The sequence below is a fragment of the Pelodiscus sinensis genome, chromosome 4, assembly GCF_052426305.1.
Source record: "Pelodiscus sinensis isolate ZL-2025 chromosome 4, ASM5242630v1, whole genome shotgun sequence".
NCBI lineage: Eukaryota > Metazoa > Chordata > Testudines > Trionychidae > Pelodiscus > Pelodiscus sinensis.
Window position 1 is genome coordinate 115958053 of NC_143055.1, and position 20657 is coordinate 115978709.

A 20657-nucleotide genomic window follows, 5' to 3' on the forward strand; every position below is an offset into this window, starting at 1 on the left:
TTGGGAACCAGAGACTGCAGGGTGGGGTTTTGTGGCCCAAAAGGGGTCTGAGAAACCTAAGAAAGACAGAGTAGGGGGAGCACCAGAAGGGTGACAGTCAGGGCGACCCTAGAACTCTGTTACAGACCAGCTGGTGGCTGCTGGAGGAGGAGGGAAAAATAGGGGGAAAGGGTCAGAGAGGAAGGGGCTTGTGCTGAGGGGAGGGGGGCAGGTCAGGAGAAGAAAGGAGAAAGCACCAAGGGACAGGGTGGAGGAGAGAGACAAATACTAGGGGGCCAAGTGGAGACAATGAAGAAAAGGGCAGGAGGGGAAGTGTCAGTGAGAGGGGGGACAGGATGATGCTAAGAGAGGAGAGGGGAAGGGCTTTGGGAGCTAAAGGGGCGAAGGGGAGGTGCTGGGAGAAGGCTTGAATGAAAGGGTGGGCATGAGGAAGGCAGGGATGGAGCAAGGCATGTGTGATGGCACAGGGGCATGAGGAAAATGGGGGCAGAGGGTGGTGAGGGGGTGGGCATCAGGGAAAAAGAGGGCAGGAGCAGTGAGGGAAGGGGGAAGCACCAGGAGGGTGCAGGGGTAAGGGAAGGTGCAGGTGCCAGGGAATTCTGGGGATGAAGCAGAAGGGCAGACACCTGCAGGGGAGGGACCAGCACCAGAGGAGAGAGGCAGGGCAGGTGTGTAGAGAGAGGTGTTAGTAGAGGGGATGAGGAGGGGTAGCTCACATGATCAGAGTGGGGCTACTCGAGGAGTGGGCACGGGGGGGAGAGAAGGGCTTTTGGAGGGGGGCAGGTCTCAGGAAGGCTGAGGGCAGTGAGAAGGGCAGAAGTCAGGACAGCAGAGGTGGGTGAGGTATTGGGGGGCTGTAAGCACCAGGGGAGCTGATGGAGCAAGGGAAGGAGACAGGGCAGCACAGGGGAAAGGTAGAGGTTTATAAGATACTTGTTAATAACTTGGGTGCCACATCCAAACAGTGGCACATCCAAACAAGTCACAAACTCAGTACTGGTGCATAACACAAAATTTATTGTGCTCAAGGGAGGAAACTCTTCAAGGGGACACTTCCCCCAGCCTCTTCCCCCCTCCGCCCCGAGTTAATGTCACACACATTAGGTTAATGCAATTGCAGGATAGTTGCATGGGGGAGGCGGGTCGGTGAGGGCGAAACTAATCCCTATTGGTAAGAGGATGGTGAGAAAAGTCCTTGGAGGGGGGTCATATGACACCTTTTATTTCTGGTCATGTGTCCATATTGCCGCAAAAGTATTACCTCCAGCGGCGTGGCTAATGGTGGTCAAAGAATACATTTTAAAAAAATTATTTGGGTGCACACCCTAATGAAATGTGCTGCGCACGCCTATGGTCATTGTGTTATACAGGACACACTGAAATGGTTAATCATTAACTCTTTGTAGCTACTAAGAAGTATTGTCCTGCCTGCTGAGTATTGCAAAAGTTCTTGTGTTTGGCCAGCTGAGCTGAGCATTGTAGAAGAAGCCATAACAGAAGACCGTGTTCTCCACATGACCTCAATTCCCATTCTGCAGCTAGACGCAACAGCTGCTCCTAAATTTAAGTTTCACTTCCAGTGGTTTAAGTCCAATTTACACTAGTGTTTTTGTTTAAAAATTGCCACTACTGGTACCTGCTGTGCAAGTCCATTACCAGTAGCACAGGCAGTAGCACTAGAGTAGATGGAACATAGGCAGCTGTCAGAGTTTTAACTATCATATCACCTAAACTTGCACAGATTAGAAGTAAATGACAAAATGGTTAAAATCTTTGATTGGCCTTTACTAGTGTTTCCATAATTGCTACTCCCAGTGGGACTCCATGGATTGTGGGAAAAGGGGGAGGTTAAAGGAAAAATATCAAACATTGGAGTACAAAGATGATTCAGTACATCTGCATTTATTATTTTCCCATGCTGCTGGTTCAGCCAACAGAATGTTTTGATAACAGAATGACTCTACCTAGTATGTTGTCTTGTAATGGCCTCTTTGGGGATAAATTTTTGGAAAGATTAAAAGAGTCTCATTATGTTCACAGAGTTCAATGAAGCTCTTGGTAAAAGTTCTAGATCATGTCTGCAAGCTTAACAGTAATACCCCAAATACCAGAAACCTGTCTTGCTCATATTTTTAACCCAATGGCCTGGTCAGATCATAAAGTATCTATTAATGTCCTTTCTGGAGGCAGTTTCCTTGCAACACACCTGTGATGCTCTAAAATCCCAGAAGCCACTGGTGTTCCCTACAGCCTCAGACAGCTTTATATAGACAAACATTTTAAGACAAAAAATGAAAGTGAAATAATGGAGTCTGATTCTCTTGCTAGAGCTGTTGAAATTAATTGAAATGTATTTTGTTAGCCAGGTGAACTAAGTGAGTAAATCAATACTTCTCAACCAGGGGTACAACACTGGGGATTACACACAGGTCTTCTGTGTGATAATCAACTCATCTAGATATTTGCCTTGTTTTACAACAGGCTACATAAAAAACATTAGAAAAATCAGTACGAATTACAATTTCATACGGACGATGACTTGTTTATAATGCTCTATATACTACATTATGTGGTAACATAACTTGTGTATACACAGTGTATTAAACCTGTTTTATGTCATTTTCTCATGTGCAAGTATGTTAATGAGGTTGATGTTATCATGGTATAAATATGAATAGATTTTTAAAATGAGCTAGAAGTGGCTGTAATGGTTACAGTGAAAATTGCAAGAAATTGAAAATGACTGACTGAAAAAAAAATCAGTTCTGCAAGAAATCTATTGCTTTTGGATTCACATCTACAAATTGTGCTCCTATTCAAGCTTTGTGTTTCCTTTGCAGAGAAACTCTATCAAATAACAGCATGAAGCTGGCACATTTGCAAAGACATTTGATGACAAAACACCCTGTGCTTATGGGTAAGCCATATACTTTTTTTTCTAAGAAAGCTTTCTGAGTTTCAGAATTGCTTATTTAAAATGAAGAAAAAAAAACCTTTTGTAAGCACTTCACCAGTAGTCACTAACCAGTAGCTCAGGATCTACTGGTAGATCTTGGACCTTTGACAGGTGATCCTGAGAGGTTTGGCCAGGAGACTATCAAGTGCCATCGCTTCAGCTGCCCCTCTCAGCACTGCTGTGCTGCTCCTGCCCTCTGCCTTGGAGCTGCCCCCAACCCATGGGATCCTCTGGCTTGCTGTGAAGGGCATGGAAAGAAGGGAAAGGAGGGTATAGATCTCAAGGTGTCCCTCCCTCCACCTGTACCCCACCTCCACAGACTAAAGGAGGGCAGGGATGGAGAAAGTTTGCTGGCTGCTTTTGGGAGTGGTGCAGGGCCAGGGCAGGGATGAGCCTGCCTTAGCATCTTGCACCACCAGCTAGAAGCAACTGGTGGTAAGTGGTGCCCAGCTGGAGCCTGCATTCCAAACCCTGGCCCCAGTCCTGAACTCCTCCTACACCCCAAATTTCTGCCCCAGTCTGATAAAAGTGAGTGAGGCTGGGGAAGGGAGGATGGAGTGAGCAGGGGTGGGGCCTCAGAGAAGACGCAGGAAGGAGGAGAGGAAGGGTATTTGAGTTTGAGGTAGATCCTGAATTGCACTTAAATTCAAAAAGTGATCTCATGCTTAAAAAGATTGGAGACCACTGCACTATACCATCTACGAATAATCCAAGTAGTTTTTAAATGAGATGAAAGTTGGGGTATGCAAGACAAATTAGATTCCTGAAAGGGATACACTAGATTGGAGATGTTGAGACCACTGGGTTAAATTGTAACTATGGTTAAACTGGTTATGCCTTTTCTTTCTTCCTATGCTATATGTCTAAACTGGATTATAGGCCAAATATAAGTACTTAATAAGGGATTGGCTCAGTATAGTAATTCATTTCTCATCTGCTAGATTATTTTATTAATTAATCCTGATCATGTGGAGATAGTGATCAGCAGTTCAGCATTTTGTTTACTAACCAAACAATAAACTTGTAGCTATTTCTCTCCTGCAGGAAAGGTAGAAAAGCCTATAAAGCTTTCTACTAACTTTAAATTCAGTGCTTGTGAGCATCAAGTTGAACCTTGAACAATTTATTGGCTGAGTTCAATAGCAAGAGTCTGACAAGTGATCAGTTCTGGCAGGTATCATTGCAAGTTAATAGGAGTTACCACAGAGAGGTTCAGACGACACTGAGATAATCTGACTAGACCAAAAAAAAAAGTAATTAGGCAGTGGCCGGTGACTGACTTTCTGCAAAAGGAATGCTAGGGTTATGACAGGTCTGTTTCCTATATGCTGGTGCAGAAATCTTTTCTTCCTTGTTCCCAGCAATACTGGACCTGTTAGTCATACAAAAAAAAAAAAAAAAAAAAGACTGGGAGAGAAGGGCAGCATGTATTTGAAGATCACCAGTAAGCTCATGTCTCCTCAGACATGCTCATTCTGCTCTCTAAACCCATTACTTTTATCCCGGGCTCTTAGACATGGGAGGAAATTGGCAAGATGGTTGAGATATACTGGTGGCCTGTACAGAGGACTATGTCTATGGTTTAATCTGGCTTTCACTAAATACAGCCTCTGATCACATTTGCAAAGGGATGAAAAAACTTTGTGCTCTTTGCTGAACTCTGCACAATCAAGGCCATGAAATATTACAGTGTAGTTTCTCTTCTCCCTTGTTCCTAATACTTTAGTTGCATATATCTTCACCTTAGATTCCCTTCTGTTGTGTTCAAGAGATATTAAATATCTCTCTAAACTGAGTATTTTGAGTGTGTAATTTCTGTAATTCTAGTCTCTAGGGTTCACTATTTTCTCCTCATTGCTTTTTCTTTCCTGATTATTTCCCAGAGTACTACTCACATAGCTTCCCCTCAAAATTACCTAGGAAATCGCCATCATGGTTAATTTGAAATAATCTTTTATTTCAAACATTCACCTTAACAAGAAATGCCTCAGAAGAAAACAAAATGAGTCAGAAGTCATTCCAATAATTTCTGATATTTTATTTCACAAAGCATCATCTCAAGCTGCATCACAACTTGTTTCTTCATATTCCCTAGTCAGTCAATCATTTTGTCCTATAGAGTCTTTCATACCAAAGCAATAAGGTAATAAAAGTTATTTCTTATGCTGAGATTTCTAAGCCATTTTAACTCATGCCTCAAGGCCCTTGATCAGTGTTGCATAGGATTCATCATTACTAAAAAGTTTAAACCTAGTCAGCTGATTGTATATATGAACTTGTTGTCTATCCTCTTACATTGGAAGTGCTTTGGGGGCGCTGGTTTTGCATGTGGGAAGCTATTGCAGTTTTAGTAACAGACCACACTCCCAACTTGTGTCATAAGCTGCTGACAGATTGATAAAAGCAGTATCCTTCTCTAGGAGAGCTTACAAATGTGGCAGCTGAGACCAAATCCACACAAACTGAGAGTGTCTACTTTCCACTTCAGCAATAGAATTGCACAAAATCCCAAGTTTTCTGGTTAAACTGAGTCATGGCACAAAACCAACATCTCTTGGTGTCATTGTTGACCACATTTCATGATCACCTCAAGTAGCCCCTATAGCAAAAATTTGTGTCAACATTATTCAAAAGTGAGCAGGAACAAGCTGGGCATCACCAGTTCTGGTGATATGAACATGGGGCCTTGTCCCTGGTGTCCTCCGTTGCAGAGTACCAAAAGCTGGTGTAGACAAGAAGTTGCCACACCTTGCCTATGAATAAGCAGCTGAATCAGATCATATGAATAATCAAAAGGAGTTTAAAATCAGCACCTCCACCATGGCTTTCTGTATTAACAAACATCAAGCCTCTTGCTCTCCACCAAGATATAGCAAATGGAATAGTCAATGTTACCTCATATACACCATTTATACAATGCTTCAGACTTTAGAGATTATGATCAATTAGCATTTAGATACAAATTTTTACAGGCTGTTCTGCAAAACTAAAAACAACCAAAAAGATTTTTGGAGAACCTACTTACTTTTGTCCATATCCATAATAAATGGTAGCATAATCAATGACAGTAGATGCCTCAAATGAACAAAACAAAACCAAGAGTTGCCATGGAAATCAAACAGCATTAATGGCCATCGGAGACCCTCAGAACAGAAGTATATTATCATTTAATTGGTGTTGGTAAGAACAATAAAGCATCTATTATCTAGCATTTTTCCAAATTAGGTTAGCCTCAACTTCCCTACACATTGTTGTGTGTTTCTATTTTACAAATGAAGAAACCAAGGTACAGACATTAAGTAATTCATCCAAAGTCGTATAGGCATTTATGGTAGCAAATAATAAGGGTATCAAAGAGAGAATGTAGCAGGTGTCTGAGTCTCAACTTTTTCCAGGTAGTTTCATATCATTCTATAATTCTGAAACAAATGAAACCATATAAATACCATTGATTGGAAAAATAACTTAACATTTCCTTCTTAAATTCACCCCAAATGGCATAGAATCTCAGCTGTTAATACTGATCATTGTATAACAAGATATTATATAGATAAAAGAATATGTTTCTAAAATATTAAAATCCTATGAATAATGTAGGTTCATCTAACTTTATGGGTGAGCGTTTTCTGACCATGGCCTACATGGCATTAAAGTGCAATGTGACTCTGTATTTTTTAGCTTTCTCCTAAGGACACTTTCAAAATGAGATGTAATGTCTCAAGAATGTTATTCCAGTAGGTAAAATGTTAGCATGTATTCAGATTTGTCTATTTACTAAGTTGTGGGTTTGTATTAAGGAGAATTTGAAGGGGGACTGAGGGACTCTGGTAATTTGGAAACTGTATACGTAATCTTCAGCTACAGGTCACCAGTAAAATATCTAGCTGAAGTCAGTTGTGACACTATGTTGTGACCATCTGATGGCAACCTGTCTGAAACAATTTTGGGGAAATCAGTGGAGTTCCTGGGGCTTATCTATGTGAAGCTTTAGTTCACAGCAAGTTGTGATGTGAATCTATCCCATCCTAGCCTGCTGCATGTTGACTGTTCATGTGGACACTGTTGATACCCATTAACAATCTGCTAGTATGCTTCAACAGAGTCTACTTTGATTTGTTAGTGTGCGGGAAGACTGACACCATATCTTGCCACAAACTAGTTATCTGTGTAGACAATCTACTAGACAAGTGCCCGCGCCTTATGGGAAAGTCTATAGAATTTAATAGAAAAATAAAATATCATTTTGAACTTTTACAATGCATTTAATAGGGAATTATATCCACCAATTAAAAAATAGAAAGAGGATAACATTCTCTATTTAAACAGGTATGTTTGTGGAGTGATTTTTATCGAACCTTGATACATTTCTATCTAATTAAATTGGTTCAACTCACTGTTTACTTCCATAGGTCTTTCATAATGGATGTCACAGAAACAATCCTCACACTGGGCATTAGTTTGCTGCTTTGTTAGATGTAACAGTCTGAAAGGCAAGGATGGAATTGACATGGGTAAGAGATTTCCCTTTTGCCTAATAGATGCATCCTCAGGAAAAGCATTTAGACATATTGGGGTGATGGTGTATGGAAGTTTGCACTGAAGTCTTTAGCAATCCATTTTTAAAAATATGTTCTAGATAGTTCTTTCTTGTGTTTCCTTTGTTATTTCCATGCTTTCTATAATTTTATGTTAGCCCATGTATATCTGAAAAATAATCTTAGCCAATAATAAATGAGCTTTAATTAATTACTGTTCACCTGTGACTAATGGAATAATAATCCCTAACTCAAACATGCATGGCATTGTCCAAATTGTCATTAAAAAGAAAGAAAAAAAACTCTCTAACTTGCTTCCCAATCTTAAATAATGGTAAATAACTCCAACTAAAAAGGAAACAAACACATGGAGCTTTGCCAAACGTATATGGAACTGACACATGTTGGGCTAAGAGTGCTTGTCAAGATTTTATGAGCGAGAGCCCTGTCTCCAGTCCACTCGAAGTTGAACTGTGCAGTGGAGACAGGTGTAGTGGTCAATTGCAGAAGAACTTTGTACATGCTAGTTTAGGGGTGGTGAGGCCTGCATTCCTTCCCCCCTTTCCCTTTTCCCTATATCTGATGAGCCAGAAGGAAGTATTTGGGAACATACACCACTTAAGATAAGCATTGTTGCCAGTATAGCAAGAACAAGTATGAGATAAGGGTAAAGGACAAGTACACATAAACAATTCTTTACCCTAACGCACTGATCACGTAAACAGGGCCAAAGAACAAGAAGATCCAGATCAGAACCAGATTGATAACTAAGAGCTAAGCGCTACATCAGCACTAATGAGTAACCCCTTGAAATTTCCAAAATGCCAGACAAGGCAGGAAAACTGTATTTAAGGCTGCCTCAGAGCCTAGCAAATTGGACTTCACCGATGGGCTTTGGGTATCGGCGCCTCGGAATCTGAGACAACCTCCCACTTCGTCCACAGCCTACCTGGGGTCCCAGGCTTTCAGGAAGGGACGTAAAATATGCCACTTCGTTGTTATGTTGTTCTTTCAGTTATGGGGCACAGCTGTTAGCTGTCAGGAAATAAACTACTTGTGTTTGACAGATACCTGTGTGGCGTACTTTGGGAACCCAGTGTCAGACCTTAGACTTACTCTGGCCAGCTAAAACAGGATAAAATGTGATTGCCATAAAGAGCACGTACTTTCTTAAATAAGAACATAAGAATGGCCGTACTGGGTCAGACCAAAGGTCCATCTAGCCCAGTAGCCTGTCTACCGACAGTGGCCAGCACAAATCAAGTCATTTGTCTCCTGCCATCCTTCTCCAGCCTCTGACAAACAGAGGCCAGGGATACCATTTCTGTCCCCATGCTAATAGCCTTTTATGGACCTAACCTCCATGAAATTATCTAGATTCTCTTTAAACTCTTTTAGGGTATGTCTACACTACCCCGCTAGTTCGAACTAGCGGGGTAATGTAGGCATACCGCAATTGCAAATGAAGCCCGGGATTTGAATTTCCCGGGCTTCATTCGCATAAGCGGGGCGCCGCCATTTTTAAATCCCCGCTCGTTCGAACCCCGTGCCGCGCGGCTACACGCGGCACGAACTAGGTAGTTCGAACTAGGCTTCCTAGTTCGAACTACCGTTACTCCTCATTCCATGAGGTTCAAACGAGCGGGGATTTAAAAATGGCGGCGCCCCGCTTATGCAAATGAAGCCCGGGAAATTCAAATCCCGGGCTTCATTTGCAATTGCGGTATGCCTACATCACCCCGCTAGTTCGAACTAGCGGGGTAGTGTAGACATACTTTTATAGTCCTACCCTTCACAGCCTCCTCTGGCAAGCAGTTCCACTGGTTGACTATGCACTGTATGAAGAAGAACTTTCTTTTATTAGTTTTAAACCTGCTACCCATTAACTTCATTTGGTGTCCTCTAGTTCTTCTATTATGGGAACTAATAAATAACTTTTCTTTATCTGCCCTCTCCACACCACTCATGATTTTATAGACATCTATCATATCCCCCCTCAGTCTCCTCTTCTAAACTGAAAAGTCCCAGTCGTTTTAACCTCTCTTCATATGGGACCCGTTCCAAAACCCTAATCATTTTAGTTGCCCTTTTCTGAACCCTTTCCAAGGCCAACATATCTTTTTTGAGGTGGGGAGACCACATCTGTACATAGTATTCAAGATGTGGGCGTACTATAGTTTTATACAGAGGCAGTAAGATATTCTGTGTCTTATTTTCTATCCCTTTCCTAATAATTCCTAGCATCCTATTTGCCTTTTTGACCGCCGCTGCACATTGTGTGGACGTTTTCAGGGAACTATCCACGACTACTCCAAGATCTCTTTCCTGATTTGTCATAGCCAAATTAGCCCCCATCATACTGTACGTATAGTTGTGGTTATTTTTCCCGATGTGCATTACTTTACACTTATCCACATTAAATTTCATTTGCCATTTTGTTGCCCATTCACTTAGTTTGGTGAGATCCTTTTGGAGTCCCTCACAGTCTGCTTCTGTCTTGACTATGCTAAACAGTTTGGTATCATCTGCAAACTTTACCACTGCACTGCTTACCCCTTTCCCCAGATCATTTATGAATAGGTTGAACAGGATTGGTCCCAGGACTGACCCTTGAGAGACACCACAAGTTACCCCTCTCCAATCTGAAAAGTTACCATTTATTCCTACCCTTTGTTTCCTGTCTTTTAATCACTTCTCAATCCATGAAAGGACCTTCCCTCTTATCCCATGGCAATATAATTTACACAAGAGCCTTTGGTGAGGGACCTTGTCAAGGCTTTCTGAAAATCTAAGTATACTATATCTATTGGATCCCCCTTGTCTGCATGTTTGTTAACCCCTTCAAAGAACTCTAATAGATTAGTAAGACATGATTTCACTTTACAGAAACCATGTTGACTTTTGTCCAACAAATTATGTTCTTCTACATGCTTCACAATTTTATTCTTTACTCTGGTTTCGACTAATTTGCCCGGTACTGAAGTTAGACTTACCAGTCTATAATTGCCAGGATCACCTCTAGAGCCCTTTTTAAATTTTGGTGTCACGTTAGCTACCTTTCGGTCATCGGGTACGGAAGCTGATTTAAAGGATAGATTACAAACTACAGATAATAGTTCAGCAATTTAGTTCTTTTAGAACCCTTGGATGAATGCCATCCGGTCCCGGAGATTTGTTAACATTAAGTTTTTCTATTTGTTCCAAAACCTCCTCTAATGACACATCAATCCGGGACAGTTCCTCAGATTCATCACCCACAAAGAACAATGCAGATTTGGGAATCTCGCTAACTTCCCCAGCCGTGAAGACTGAAGCAAAGAAACCATTTAGTTTCTCCGCAATGGCTTTATCATCCTTGATTGCTCCTTTTATATCTCGATCATCTAGGTGACCCACAGGTTTTTTAGCAGGCTTCCTGCTTCTAATGTACTTAAAAAACATTTTGTTATTTCTTTTTGAGTTTTTGGCTAGCTGTTCCTCAAAATCTTTTTTTTACTTATTACATTTTTACACTTGATTTGATAGTGTTTATGTTCCTTTCTATTTATCTCACTAGGATTGGACTTCCACTTCTTAAAAGATGCCTTTTTGTCCCTCACTGCTTCTTTTACATAGTGGTTAAGCCACAGCGACTCTTTTTTAGGTCTCTTGCTATGTTTTTTAATTTGGGGTATACGTTTAAGTTGGGCCTCTATTATGGTGTCTTTAAAAAGTTTCCATGCGGCTTGCAGGGATTTGGTTCTAGTCACTGTGCCTTTTAATTTCTGTTTAACTAACCTCCTCATATTTGTGTAATTCCCCTTTTTGAAATTAAATGCCAGGATGCTGGACTGCTGAGGTGTTCTTCCCACCACAGGAATGTTGAATATTATTATATTATGGTCACTATTCCCAAGCGGTCCTATAATGGTTATCTCCTGCATCTGATCCTGTGCTCCACTCAAGAATAAATGGAGAATTGCCTCTCCCCTTGTGGGTTCCTGTACCAGCTGCTCCAAGAAGCAGTCATTTAAGCCATTGAGACATTTTATCTCTGCTTCTCTTCCTGAGGTGACATGTATCCAGTCAATATGGGGATAATTAAAATCCCCCATTATTATAGAGTTCTAATCTCCCTCAGCATTTCAGTGTCAGTATCGCTGTCCTCGTCAGGTGGTCAACATATGGCATTTTTTGTATCCTTTGCTGGTCTGTTACTTTTGTTCAGTCTTTAGTAATGACAAAGCCCACATACTGAACAGAAATCTTGTGGTTGCAATATAGGACTTACATCAGAGCTCAGTATGAAATACTACATGATCGTTTGCTACTGGGAAAGTTAACTAAGCAGTTGTGACAAATACCATTTGGATTTTCACCCACTGATGTCACAACTCTGTTCTGCAATTCCATCATCTCGGCATTTGGGGACATCTCTAACTCATCAAATTGTTTTGGCATTTCTCAGAGACAATGTAGATAAAAATAAATATCATATTATTGTATCAATTACATGCATATTATTCCACATATCATTCTAGAAAAGTGTTGCTCTTTGGTTTCTATACTTTGTACAACCATCAGCAATAATTATTACAGCAAAAGATTAATTAGTCAAGTTGACTATGGAAGACTGTTCTGCAGTCTCCTCCCCCAGTATTTAAAAAGGTAATTATTTTATTAGGAGACAAATACCAAATCTCTATTGTCTCTCAAATGGCAACTGTGCATGATAATACCATGTTAGATTAGATTAGAATGCTTTCTTGCTAGATGGACTGAATCAGCTTTTACAATCATTGTTTTTGGAGATTGTTTTTCCTAGGTGTCATGGGGCGCACGCCCCCAGTAGCCTCAGTGCCCCCTGACTGTCTTCACATAGCCCATCTCAGGGCGAGTTACAGTCTGTATGGGTTGCTCATCATCGGCTTTACAGCAGTTTATACTGGCCCTTTAAACAGGCCGAGTCTACAACAGATTCTCGTCGTAGCTGGGCACCCCCCAGTAGGGGGATCCGGGCCCACCCTACTCCACCGGGTCCCGGCCCAGGGCCCTGCGAGCAACCAGGTATAGGGTCACTCCCTCGGTGGGGGCTAGCTAGCCAAACCCACCAAGTCTCTCGGGCCAAGAGGGACGCCTCCCGCTCCTGCCCTGGGCCACTTCCTACCTGGCCTTGCCCAGCTGGCTGCGATCTCCAGGCCGACGTCCCCTCGGCGGGTAGTCTCCAGGTGACACCCACTCGCCTCCGCTTTCCTCCAGGCCTCTCCTGGAGTCCCCAGCAACTGCTGAGGGAGAGCTTCCCTCTCCAGTTCCTTTCCTGTAGCTGTATCCCTCTCAGGAGCTCTTGCTGCCTCTGCAGTCAGCCCTGCCTCCCCTCCAGCAACCAGGCCTCTCCTTTTATAGCTGGCAGCTGGGCTCATTAGCCTAACCATCTCAGCTGGTCTTCCAGCTTCCCTCAGGCTCGGGCCTGAGCCTTGGGCTTAAAGGCCCAGTGCAGGGCAGGCGCCCTGTCACACACCTTCCCCTTTGGCTCGTGCTTCCCTTCTTCCGCCAGTCCCAGCCGGGCCTCTCTTATCCCTTCCCTCGGGGCCTGGTATCCCCTGGAGGCCTTAGCTGCCCTCGGGCTCGCCCTCGCAGCCTCTGAGCATGGGCCGCAATGTCGGCGGGTCAGCAGGCGTGCTCCCCAGAGGGTCACCCCGCCAATGCTGGTATGGGACTCCACTGCCCCCTCTCTCACCCCTTCTCCCAGGACTCCATCCCCTTCCGCTGCCTCGCTATTGGCTAGGGACCTAGAAAAAAAATCTGCATTGTTATGGGTTTTCCCTGGCCTATGACAGACCTCAAATTTATAAGGCTGCAAGGCCAAGTACCATCTCATGACCCGCGGATTGGTTTCCTTCATCGTCTGGATCCATCGTAATGGTGCGTGGTCTGTTATCAAGGTGAAGGTCCCCCCTAGCAGATAATAGCGGAGTGCCTCTATTGCCCACTTAGCTGCCAGGGCCTCTTTCTCAATCGTGGCATATTGTAGCTCCCGTGGTAGTAATTTCCTGCTCAAATACAGGATGGGGTGTTCCTCCCCTTCCTGCTCCTGCGAGAGGACGGCTCCTAGTCCTCGGTCTGACGCGTCTGTCTGTACTATAAATGGTTTAGTAAAGTCCGGTTGATGGAGAACCGGTGTCTGCATCAATCGGCGCTTTAACGTTTGGAACGCTGTCTCACATTGCGCGGTCCACTGGACCCTTTGGGGTCGTGCATTTTGGGTCAAGTCTGTCAAGGGCGCCGCAATCGTGGCAAACTCCGGGATGAACCGCCGATAGTAACTGGCTAATCCCAGGAATTGGCGGACTTGCCTTTTTGTGATGGGGGCTTTGTAGCTTCGTAGGGCCTCCACCTTGTCCACCTGCGGTTTTATCTTTCCCTGCCCCACCACATAACCTAAATAGGATACTTCCCTTTGTCCAAAGTGACACTTACCGGGGTTAGCCGTGAGTTTGGCGTCGACCAGGGCCCCAAGGACCGCCTTTAGATGTTGCAGATGTTCCCGCCAGGTTTCACTATAAATGACAATGTCATCAATATATGCAGCAGCATATTCCTGATGTTTGTATAATACCTTGTCCATTAACCTCTGGAACGTCGCTGCTGCCCCGTTCAATCCAAATGGCATTGTGGTGAACTGGAACAGGCCAAATGGTGTGGCAAATGCGGTCTTATCCTCCGAGGCTGGCGTCAAGGGAATCTGCCAATACCCCTTAGTGAGGTCGAGCGTAGAGATGTAATGTGCTTTACCCAACCGTTCCAACAGTTCATTTACTCTGGGCATGGGATAAGCGTCAAATCGTGAAATTGCGTTGACTTTCCGGAAGTCTATGCAGAAGCGCATCGTGCCGTCAGGCTTAGGCACCAATACGATGGGACTGCGCCACTCGCTTCTCGACTCCCTGACCACCCCCATTTGCAACATCCGTTGCAGCTCTTCCCGAACGGGCTCCCACATTTTCCTGGGGAGGGGCCGTATGTGGTCCTGGATCTTTTTACCTGGGGTTGTCGCGATATGGTGGCTCATCAAGGGGGTCTTGCCCGGTTGTGTAGTTAAGACCTGTTTGTATTCCCGCAGAAGGGCGTTCATCTCTCGGCGTTGTGCCTCCGTCAACTCTGCCCCGATATGCGTTGCCCCTTCTGCCTCCAAGTCGCCTCCCCAGGGTCCAAGCTCCGGCTCTGGTTGCTGTAAGGTGATAAGCATACCCTCCCGTGCATTCCACTTCTTTAGTAAATTGACATGATAGATCTGCTTGTCTTTCCGTTTTCCCGATAATCTGATCTCGTAATCAACTGGCCCCACCTGCCGTATGACCTCGAAGGGTCCTTGCCATTTGGCCAGTAATTTCGAGTCTGGTGTTGGTAACAGCAGGAGTACCCTGTCGCCTGGTTGAAATGTTCTGGATTTGGCCCCTCGATTATAATATTGGGCCTGCCTATTTTGGGCTTGGAGAAGATTCTCTTTAGCCAGTTCACCTACGGTTCGGAGTCGTTTTTGTAAGTCCAAAATATACGGTACCGTACCCTTCACCCTTGAATCCTGTTCTTCCCAGGCCTCCCGCACCAAGTCCAATATCCCCCGGGGTTGTCGGCCATACAGCAATTCAAATGGGGAAAATCCCGTTGAGGCCTGGGGCACCTCCCGGACTGCGAATAATAAGGCCGGTAATAACCGGTCCCAGTCCTTTGGGTCTAGCTCCACAAACCGCCGCAACATCCCCTTTAGTGTCCTGTTAAAGCGTTCGACAAGTCCATCTGTCTGGGGATGGTAAACTGAGGTACGCAATGCCTTAATGTTTAATAGGCGGCAAAGTTCTGCCATCAGCTTAGAGGTCACATTGGTCCCTTGGTCTGTTAATATTTCCCTCGGGATTCCCACCCGGGAGAATACTTGTACCAATTCCTGTGCCAGCGTTGACGCTGTCGTATTCTTAAGGGGGACCGCCTCCGGGTATCGGGTGGCATAGTCAATTATAACCATTATATATTGATGTCCTCTTCGGGACCTCTCCAGAGGTCCTACTAGGTCTAAAGCCACCCGGTCGAATGGTACCTCTACCACGGGGAGGGGAACTAAAGGGGCTTTTGGTACCCCTCCCTGTCCCGTCTTCTGGCAGTCTGGGCAGGACTCACAAAAGTCTCGGACTTCCTTATAAATCCCCGGCCAAAAGAACCTTTGTGTTATGCGCTGTAGGGTTTTTTCACGCCCCAAATGGCCTGCCCAGGGATTAGCATGCGCAAGGTCTAATACCCGCCTTCGGAATCTTGCCGGGACCAACAGCTGGGTAACCTCCATCTGCCCGTCAGCCGTCCGCGCGACCCGGTATAATCGGTCGGCTCTTACCTCGAATCGCGGGGTTGGTCGGGGCACTGTCCCGTCGGGGTCTCCGTTCTCTCCAGTCGCTTGTTCCCAGGCATGGGTTAAGGAGGGGTCTTCTCGCTGGTCTCTTTGGAAGTCCTCTTCCCCTCCTACCTCCTCTGAAGCGAGGGTTTTCTCCGGTCCGGGCTCCTCCCTTGGCCCTTGGGACCTGCCCCTTGTCGAGTTCGCCACCCCAGCTGGTGGCGGTTGCTCCTGCGCATCCCATTCATGCAGGATGCGTCTGAACCCCGGCCAGTCCCGGCCCAGTAGTACCGGGTATACCAGTTTCGGGGCTAACGCTACCCGGCAGATCGCTTCGTCCACCCCATCTGACAGGCGGACCCACCCCGTGGGGTAGGTCCGGACATCTCCATGTATGCATTGCATGGAGATGTTTCCCCCTGCTGCCTCCCACTCTGGGACTAGCTCTGTCCGTACCATTGTCTGGCTGCACCCAGAGTCCACCAGGGCGGTCACTGTCTTCCCCTCCAGCTTTACCTGTAGGGTAATCTTTGTCCTATCCTGTGGTCTCGCTCGGAGGTCTGCAGCCATCACCTGGCCATACACACCCTCGGTAGGGGCGTCGCCGGCCTGCCGGGGTCCTATGGGTACCGGCCCGTACGCCCTCTGTGAGGGCTTCCTGCCTGAGCTCCCTTGCTCCTTGATTCCACCTGGGTCCAAACCACCTTCTGTTCGCCCTTCGGTTCCCCTTAACGTCAAGGGCTGGTGGTCCCCCGGCCTCCTCCCGGGGCTTTGGCTCTTCATCCTTCCCCTTGAGCAGGCTGGGGCTTCCCCGGTCTTACTCGGACATGCCCTCCGTAGGTGGCCGGGCTCCCCACAGGCCCAGCATATCCGTGCCTCCCCGGTTACCTTCACCGGGGCTGCTCTCCCTTTGTTCCTATTAGTTGGGTGGGGCCTCCTGGCTCCCACCCCATAGGGGCACTCCCTCCTCACGTGTCCCTTGCGCCCACAGGCCCAACACATTTTCAGGCTCGGCCCTTGCCCCCAACTCTTGGGGCCTGGTTTATTATGGGGTCCAGGGTCACCCCTTTTCCGGGGCCGGCTCCCCTTTTTCCATGGCCCAGCCTGTAGGGCCTCCCAGGCCCTCCAATACTTATTCATTCTCATAAAAAAAAAATTTTTTTTTTTTTTTTTCTTTTCAACTCCCGTTCTAGTCCCGTGGCCGACGGACCACTATTGGTTCATGAAGACCCCTCTTTTACCTTGGGGTTGGGGTGATGCCCACATTCTCCACCATCTGTCATGGGGAGCACGCCCCCAGTAGCCTCAGTGCCCCCTGACTGTCTTCACATAGCCCATCTCAGGGCGAGTTACAGTCTGTATGGGTTGCTCATCATCGGCTTTACAGCAGTTTATACTGGCCCTTTAAACAGGCCGAGTCTACAACAGATTCTCGTCGTAGCTGGGCACCCCCCAGTAGGGGGATCCGGGCCCACCCTACTCCACCGGGTCCCGGCCCAGGGCCCTGCGAGCAACCAGGTATAGGGTCACTCCCTCGGTGGGGGCTAGCTAGCCAAACCCACCAAGTCTCTCGGGCCAAGAGGGACGCCTCCCGCTCCTGCCCTGGGCCACTTCCTACCTGGCCTTGCCCAGCTGGCTGCGATCTCCAGGCCGACGTCCCCTCGGCGGGTAGTCTCCAGGTGACACCCACTCGCCTCCGCTTTCCTCCAGGCCTCTCCTGGAGTCCCCAGCAACTGCTGAGGGAGAGCTTCCCTCTCCAGTTCCTTTCCTGTAGCTGTATCCCTCTCAGGAGCTCTTGCTGCCTCTGCAGTCAGCCCTGCCTCCCCTCCAGCAACCAGGCCTCTCCTTTTATAGCTGGCAGCTGGGCTCATTAGCCTAACCATCTCAGCTGGTCTTCCAGCTTCCCTCAGGCTCGGGCCTGAGCCTTGGGCTTAAAGGCCCAGTGCAGGGCAGGCGCCCTGTCACACTAGGCATACAAAATAAATAATATCTCATTGGAAAAATAAATCGGTTACATTCTTTACACAAGTTACAATGCATTGTGCATTATATTGAAATTGTGCCATTACCTACCCCCCTGTAGCTCCAATGATTTCTGCTTATCTGTTTGTATATGATTTTTAATTGCTGCATCCCTGGACTCTGCAATTTGCCACAAGTGGCAGACATGCTGTGAAGTCAGTTTACATACCTGTGTCAGTTACTCGTCAAAGTTACCAAGGCTGAATCATTAGATAGATTTGAATTCTCCTATCTGGCTGGTAGGGAAAGGGAAATCCTTTTGACTGAGTGCAGAACACCAGTGGCCTGATTTTTGAGCACCCGTAACACTGACTGAATTCACTAGAAATGGAAGGTGCTCCACACTCCTGAATATCAAGCTCTCAAGAAGATGGAGAAGTTCCTGATAATGAGTGTCAGGCTCAGGAATGACTATCATGGAGTGGAGCCAACAACCCAGGCTGGTTGTGTGTTGTATAATTTAGATTTCACCAATCCAGTAACAGGTGTGAAGTAAAGTGATGTTAACTGCCTTGCTATGGAGTCACAGACTGTCCCTTGGGCATCATTCCAGTCTATCCTGCCACCCTGGCAATCTGGACTTAGCCATGGTTACAATACACCAAAGAATACAGAATATTCAAGTTGTTCCGAGTCCCAAGAGAGCAATCACTTACCCCAAATCAGGGTATGTCTACACTACAAAGTTAATTCGAACTAACGGACGTTAGTTCGAATTAACTTTGATAGGCGCTACACTAGTGCTCCACTAGTTCGAACTTACTTCGAACTAGCGGAGCGCTTAGTTCGAACTAGGTAAACCTCATTATACGAGGACTAAGCCTAGTTTGAACTTACAAGTTCGAATTAAGGGGTGTGTAGCCCCTTAATTCGAACTAGTGGGAGGCTAGCCCGCCCCAGCTTTCCCTGGTGGACACTCTGGCCAACACCAGGGAAACTCTATGCCCCCCTCCCAGCCTCGGACCCCTTAAAGGGGCACGGGCTGGCTATGGTGCCCGTGTCAGGTGCAAGCCTGCCAGCACCCAGCCAGCAGACCCTGCACCTGGCACGGCTCGAGCCAGCCACCCGATGCCCCCCAGCCCTCCCCCTCTTCCCGGGCTAGACTGGCAGCTCCCGGGAGCTTGCCCGGGACCACAAGAGGCGGGCACCCGCCTGGGCTAGTGCGGACATCGTGGACCTTGTCCATGACCTCCGCACTAGGCACAGGAAAGTGGCCGTCTAGAGCAGGAGAGCTGCCAGCCTGGCCACACAGGAGCAGGTGTGCATGAAAATCAAGGTAGTCCACTGAGACCCCCAACCCTGAGCCCTGAGCTTACAATGGCCGTACTGGGTCAGACCAAAGGTCCATCTAGCCCAGTAGCCTGTCTGCCGGCAGTGGCCAACCCTAGGGAAACTGGAAGGGATGGACCGATGACAGTGACCAAGCCATTTGTCTCGTGCCATCCCTCTCCAGCCTTCCACAAACTTTGGGCAGGGACACCACTCCTACCCCCTGGCTAATAGCACTCCATGGACCCAACCTCCATGACTTTATCTCACTTCTCTTTAAACTCTGTTCTAGTTCTAGCCTTCACAACCTCCTGGAGCAAGGAGTTCCACAGGTTGACTCTTTGCTTTGTGAAGTACAACTTTCTGTTGTTAGTTTGAAGCCTGCTACCCATTCCTTTCCTTTGGTGTCCTCTAGTCCTTCTAGTATGGAAACTAATAAAGAACTTTTCTGGATGCACCCTCTCCAGCCCACTCATGCTTTTAGTGACCTCTATCCTATCCCCCCTCAGTCTCCTCTTTTCTAAACTGAAAAGTCCCAGTCTCTTTAGCCTCTCTTCATATGGGACCTGTTCCAAACCTCTGATCATTGTAGTTGCCCTCCCTTCTCCTACCCTCTCTCTTCCCCTCTCCCACCTCCTTTACACAGTCTCTCTGAGTTTTGTTCAATAAAGAGAGATTCTATTTTTGAACACACATTTTCTTTATTTTGTACATCAGGAAGGGGGGCTAGGGAAGGGTAAGTGGAAGGAGGTGAGGGAGGAATGGGGTACAAGCCTCCGATGGGGAGCACTGGGCTGGCTCTGTGGGCTTCTGGGGGTGGAAGCTCTCCTGCAGCCCCCCAATTGCCCGCTCTTCCCAGATGGCAGCCTGCGGCAAGTGCAGCCAGGCTGATGGCCGAGTGCTGTGATGTGCCCAGTGTGGGCACTCAGAGCACTCCAAGCCAGGACTGCTTTGCAAGTGGGGAGCCCTGAGAACTGTCTGTCCGGGGTGGGGGTCAGGTCCCTTTAAGCACAGACCTCGGCTAGACTGTGGCAGCAGCTCCACACTTTAAGTCCTCATCTGATGCCCTGCCGGCACTGCTTCCGGCCATCCTTAACCCCGGTTCAGGGTCCACTTAATGTGGACATGCTAGTTCGAATTAGCAAAATGCTAATTCGAACTAGTTTTTAGGTCTAGATGAACTAGTTCGAATTAGCTTAGTTCGAATTAACTAATTCGAACTAAATTAGCGCTGTAGTGTAGACATACCCTCAGTGTGTACCTCTGGAACTCACAGCAAAGACAATGCCTGAAGCCAATCCCACAGTAAACTAGAAAAAAGAAACGAGCGAGTTTTTATAAAATCAAAGCTAACAAACTTATCTATGCAAATGACTTATGGTCTGTGGTTTTACAAGATGATAGTTGTAGTGATCTGTCAGCTCTGAATGTTTTTCACGGTAACACAGGTTAACCCTGGGGATCTCTGCTTCTGTGTATAGTTTTAGCCCTGACAAGAGTCCAACCAGCAAAG

At 46.4% G+C, this 20657-nt stretch overlaps 1 protein-coding gene and 1 long non-coding RNA gene across 2 annotated transcripts; both read right to left on the reverse strand.

Moving 5' to 3' along the window:
• Nucleotides 1–5007: 5007 nt before the first annotated feature.
• Nucleotides 5008–13826, reverse strand: LOC149524571 (uncharacterized). The gene is made up of 3 exons (XR_016349490.1): nt 12638–13826; nt 7351–7439; nt 5008–6375 (listed from the first exon to the last, which is right to left on the reverse strand). It is a non-coding gene; the product is annotated as an uncharacterized LOC149524571 (long non-coding RNA).
• A 31-nt stretch (nt 13827–13857) lies between these two features.
• LOC149524572 (uncharacterized) lies at nt 13858–17814 on the reverse strand. The gene is made up of 2 exons (XM_089778070.1): nt 14512–17814; nt 13858–14027 (listed from the first exon to the last, which is right to left on the reverse strand). Exons 1-2 carry the CDS (start codon nt 16997–16999, stop codon nt 13996–13998), a joined length of 2520 nt encoding a protein of 839 aa, XP_089634196.1. The 5' UTR covers nt 17000–17814; the 3' UTR covers nt 13858–13995.
• Nucleotides 17815–20657: the final 2843 nt, after the last annotated feature.

Bases quoted from the DNA above. Each gene is read 5' to 3' on its own strand.
- LOC149524572 (XM_089778070.1), bottom strand. From the start codon at position 16,999: ATGAGAATGAATAAGTATTGGAGGGCCTGGGAGGCCCTACAGGCTGGG. The intron at 14,028-14,511 runs GTAAAAAGATCC...TGTCATTTATAG, and splicing joins CCATATCGCGACAACCCCAG to TGAAACCTGGCGGGAACATC.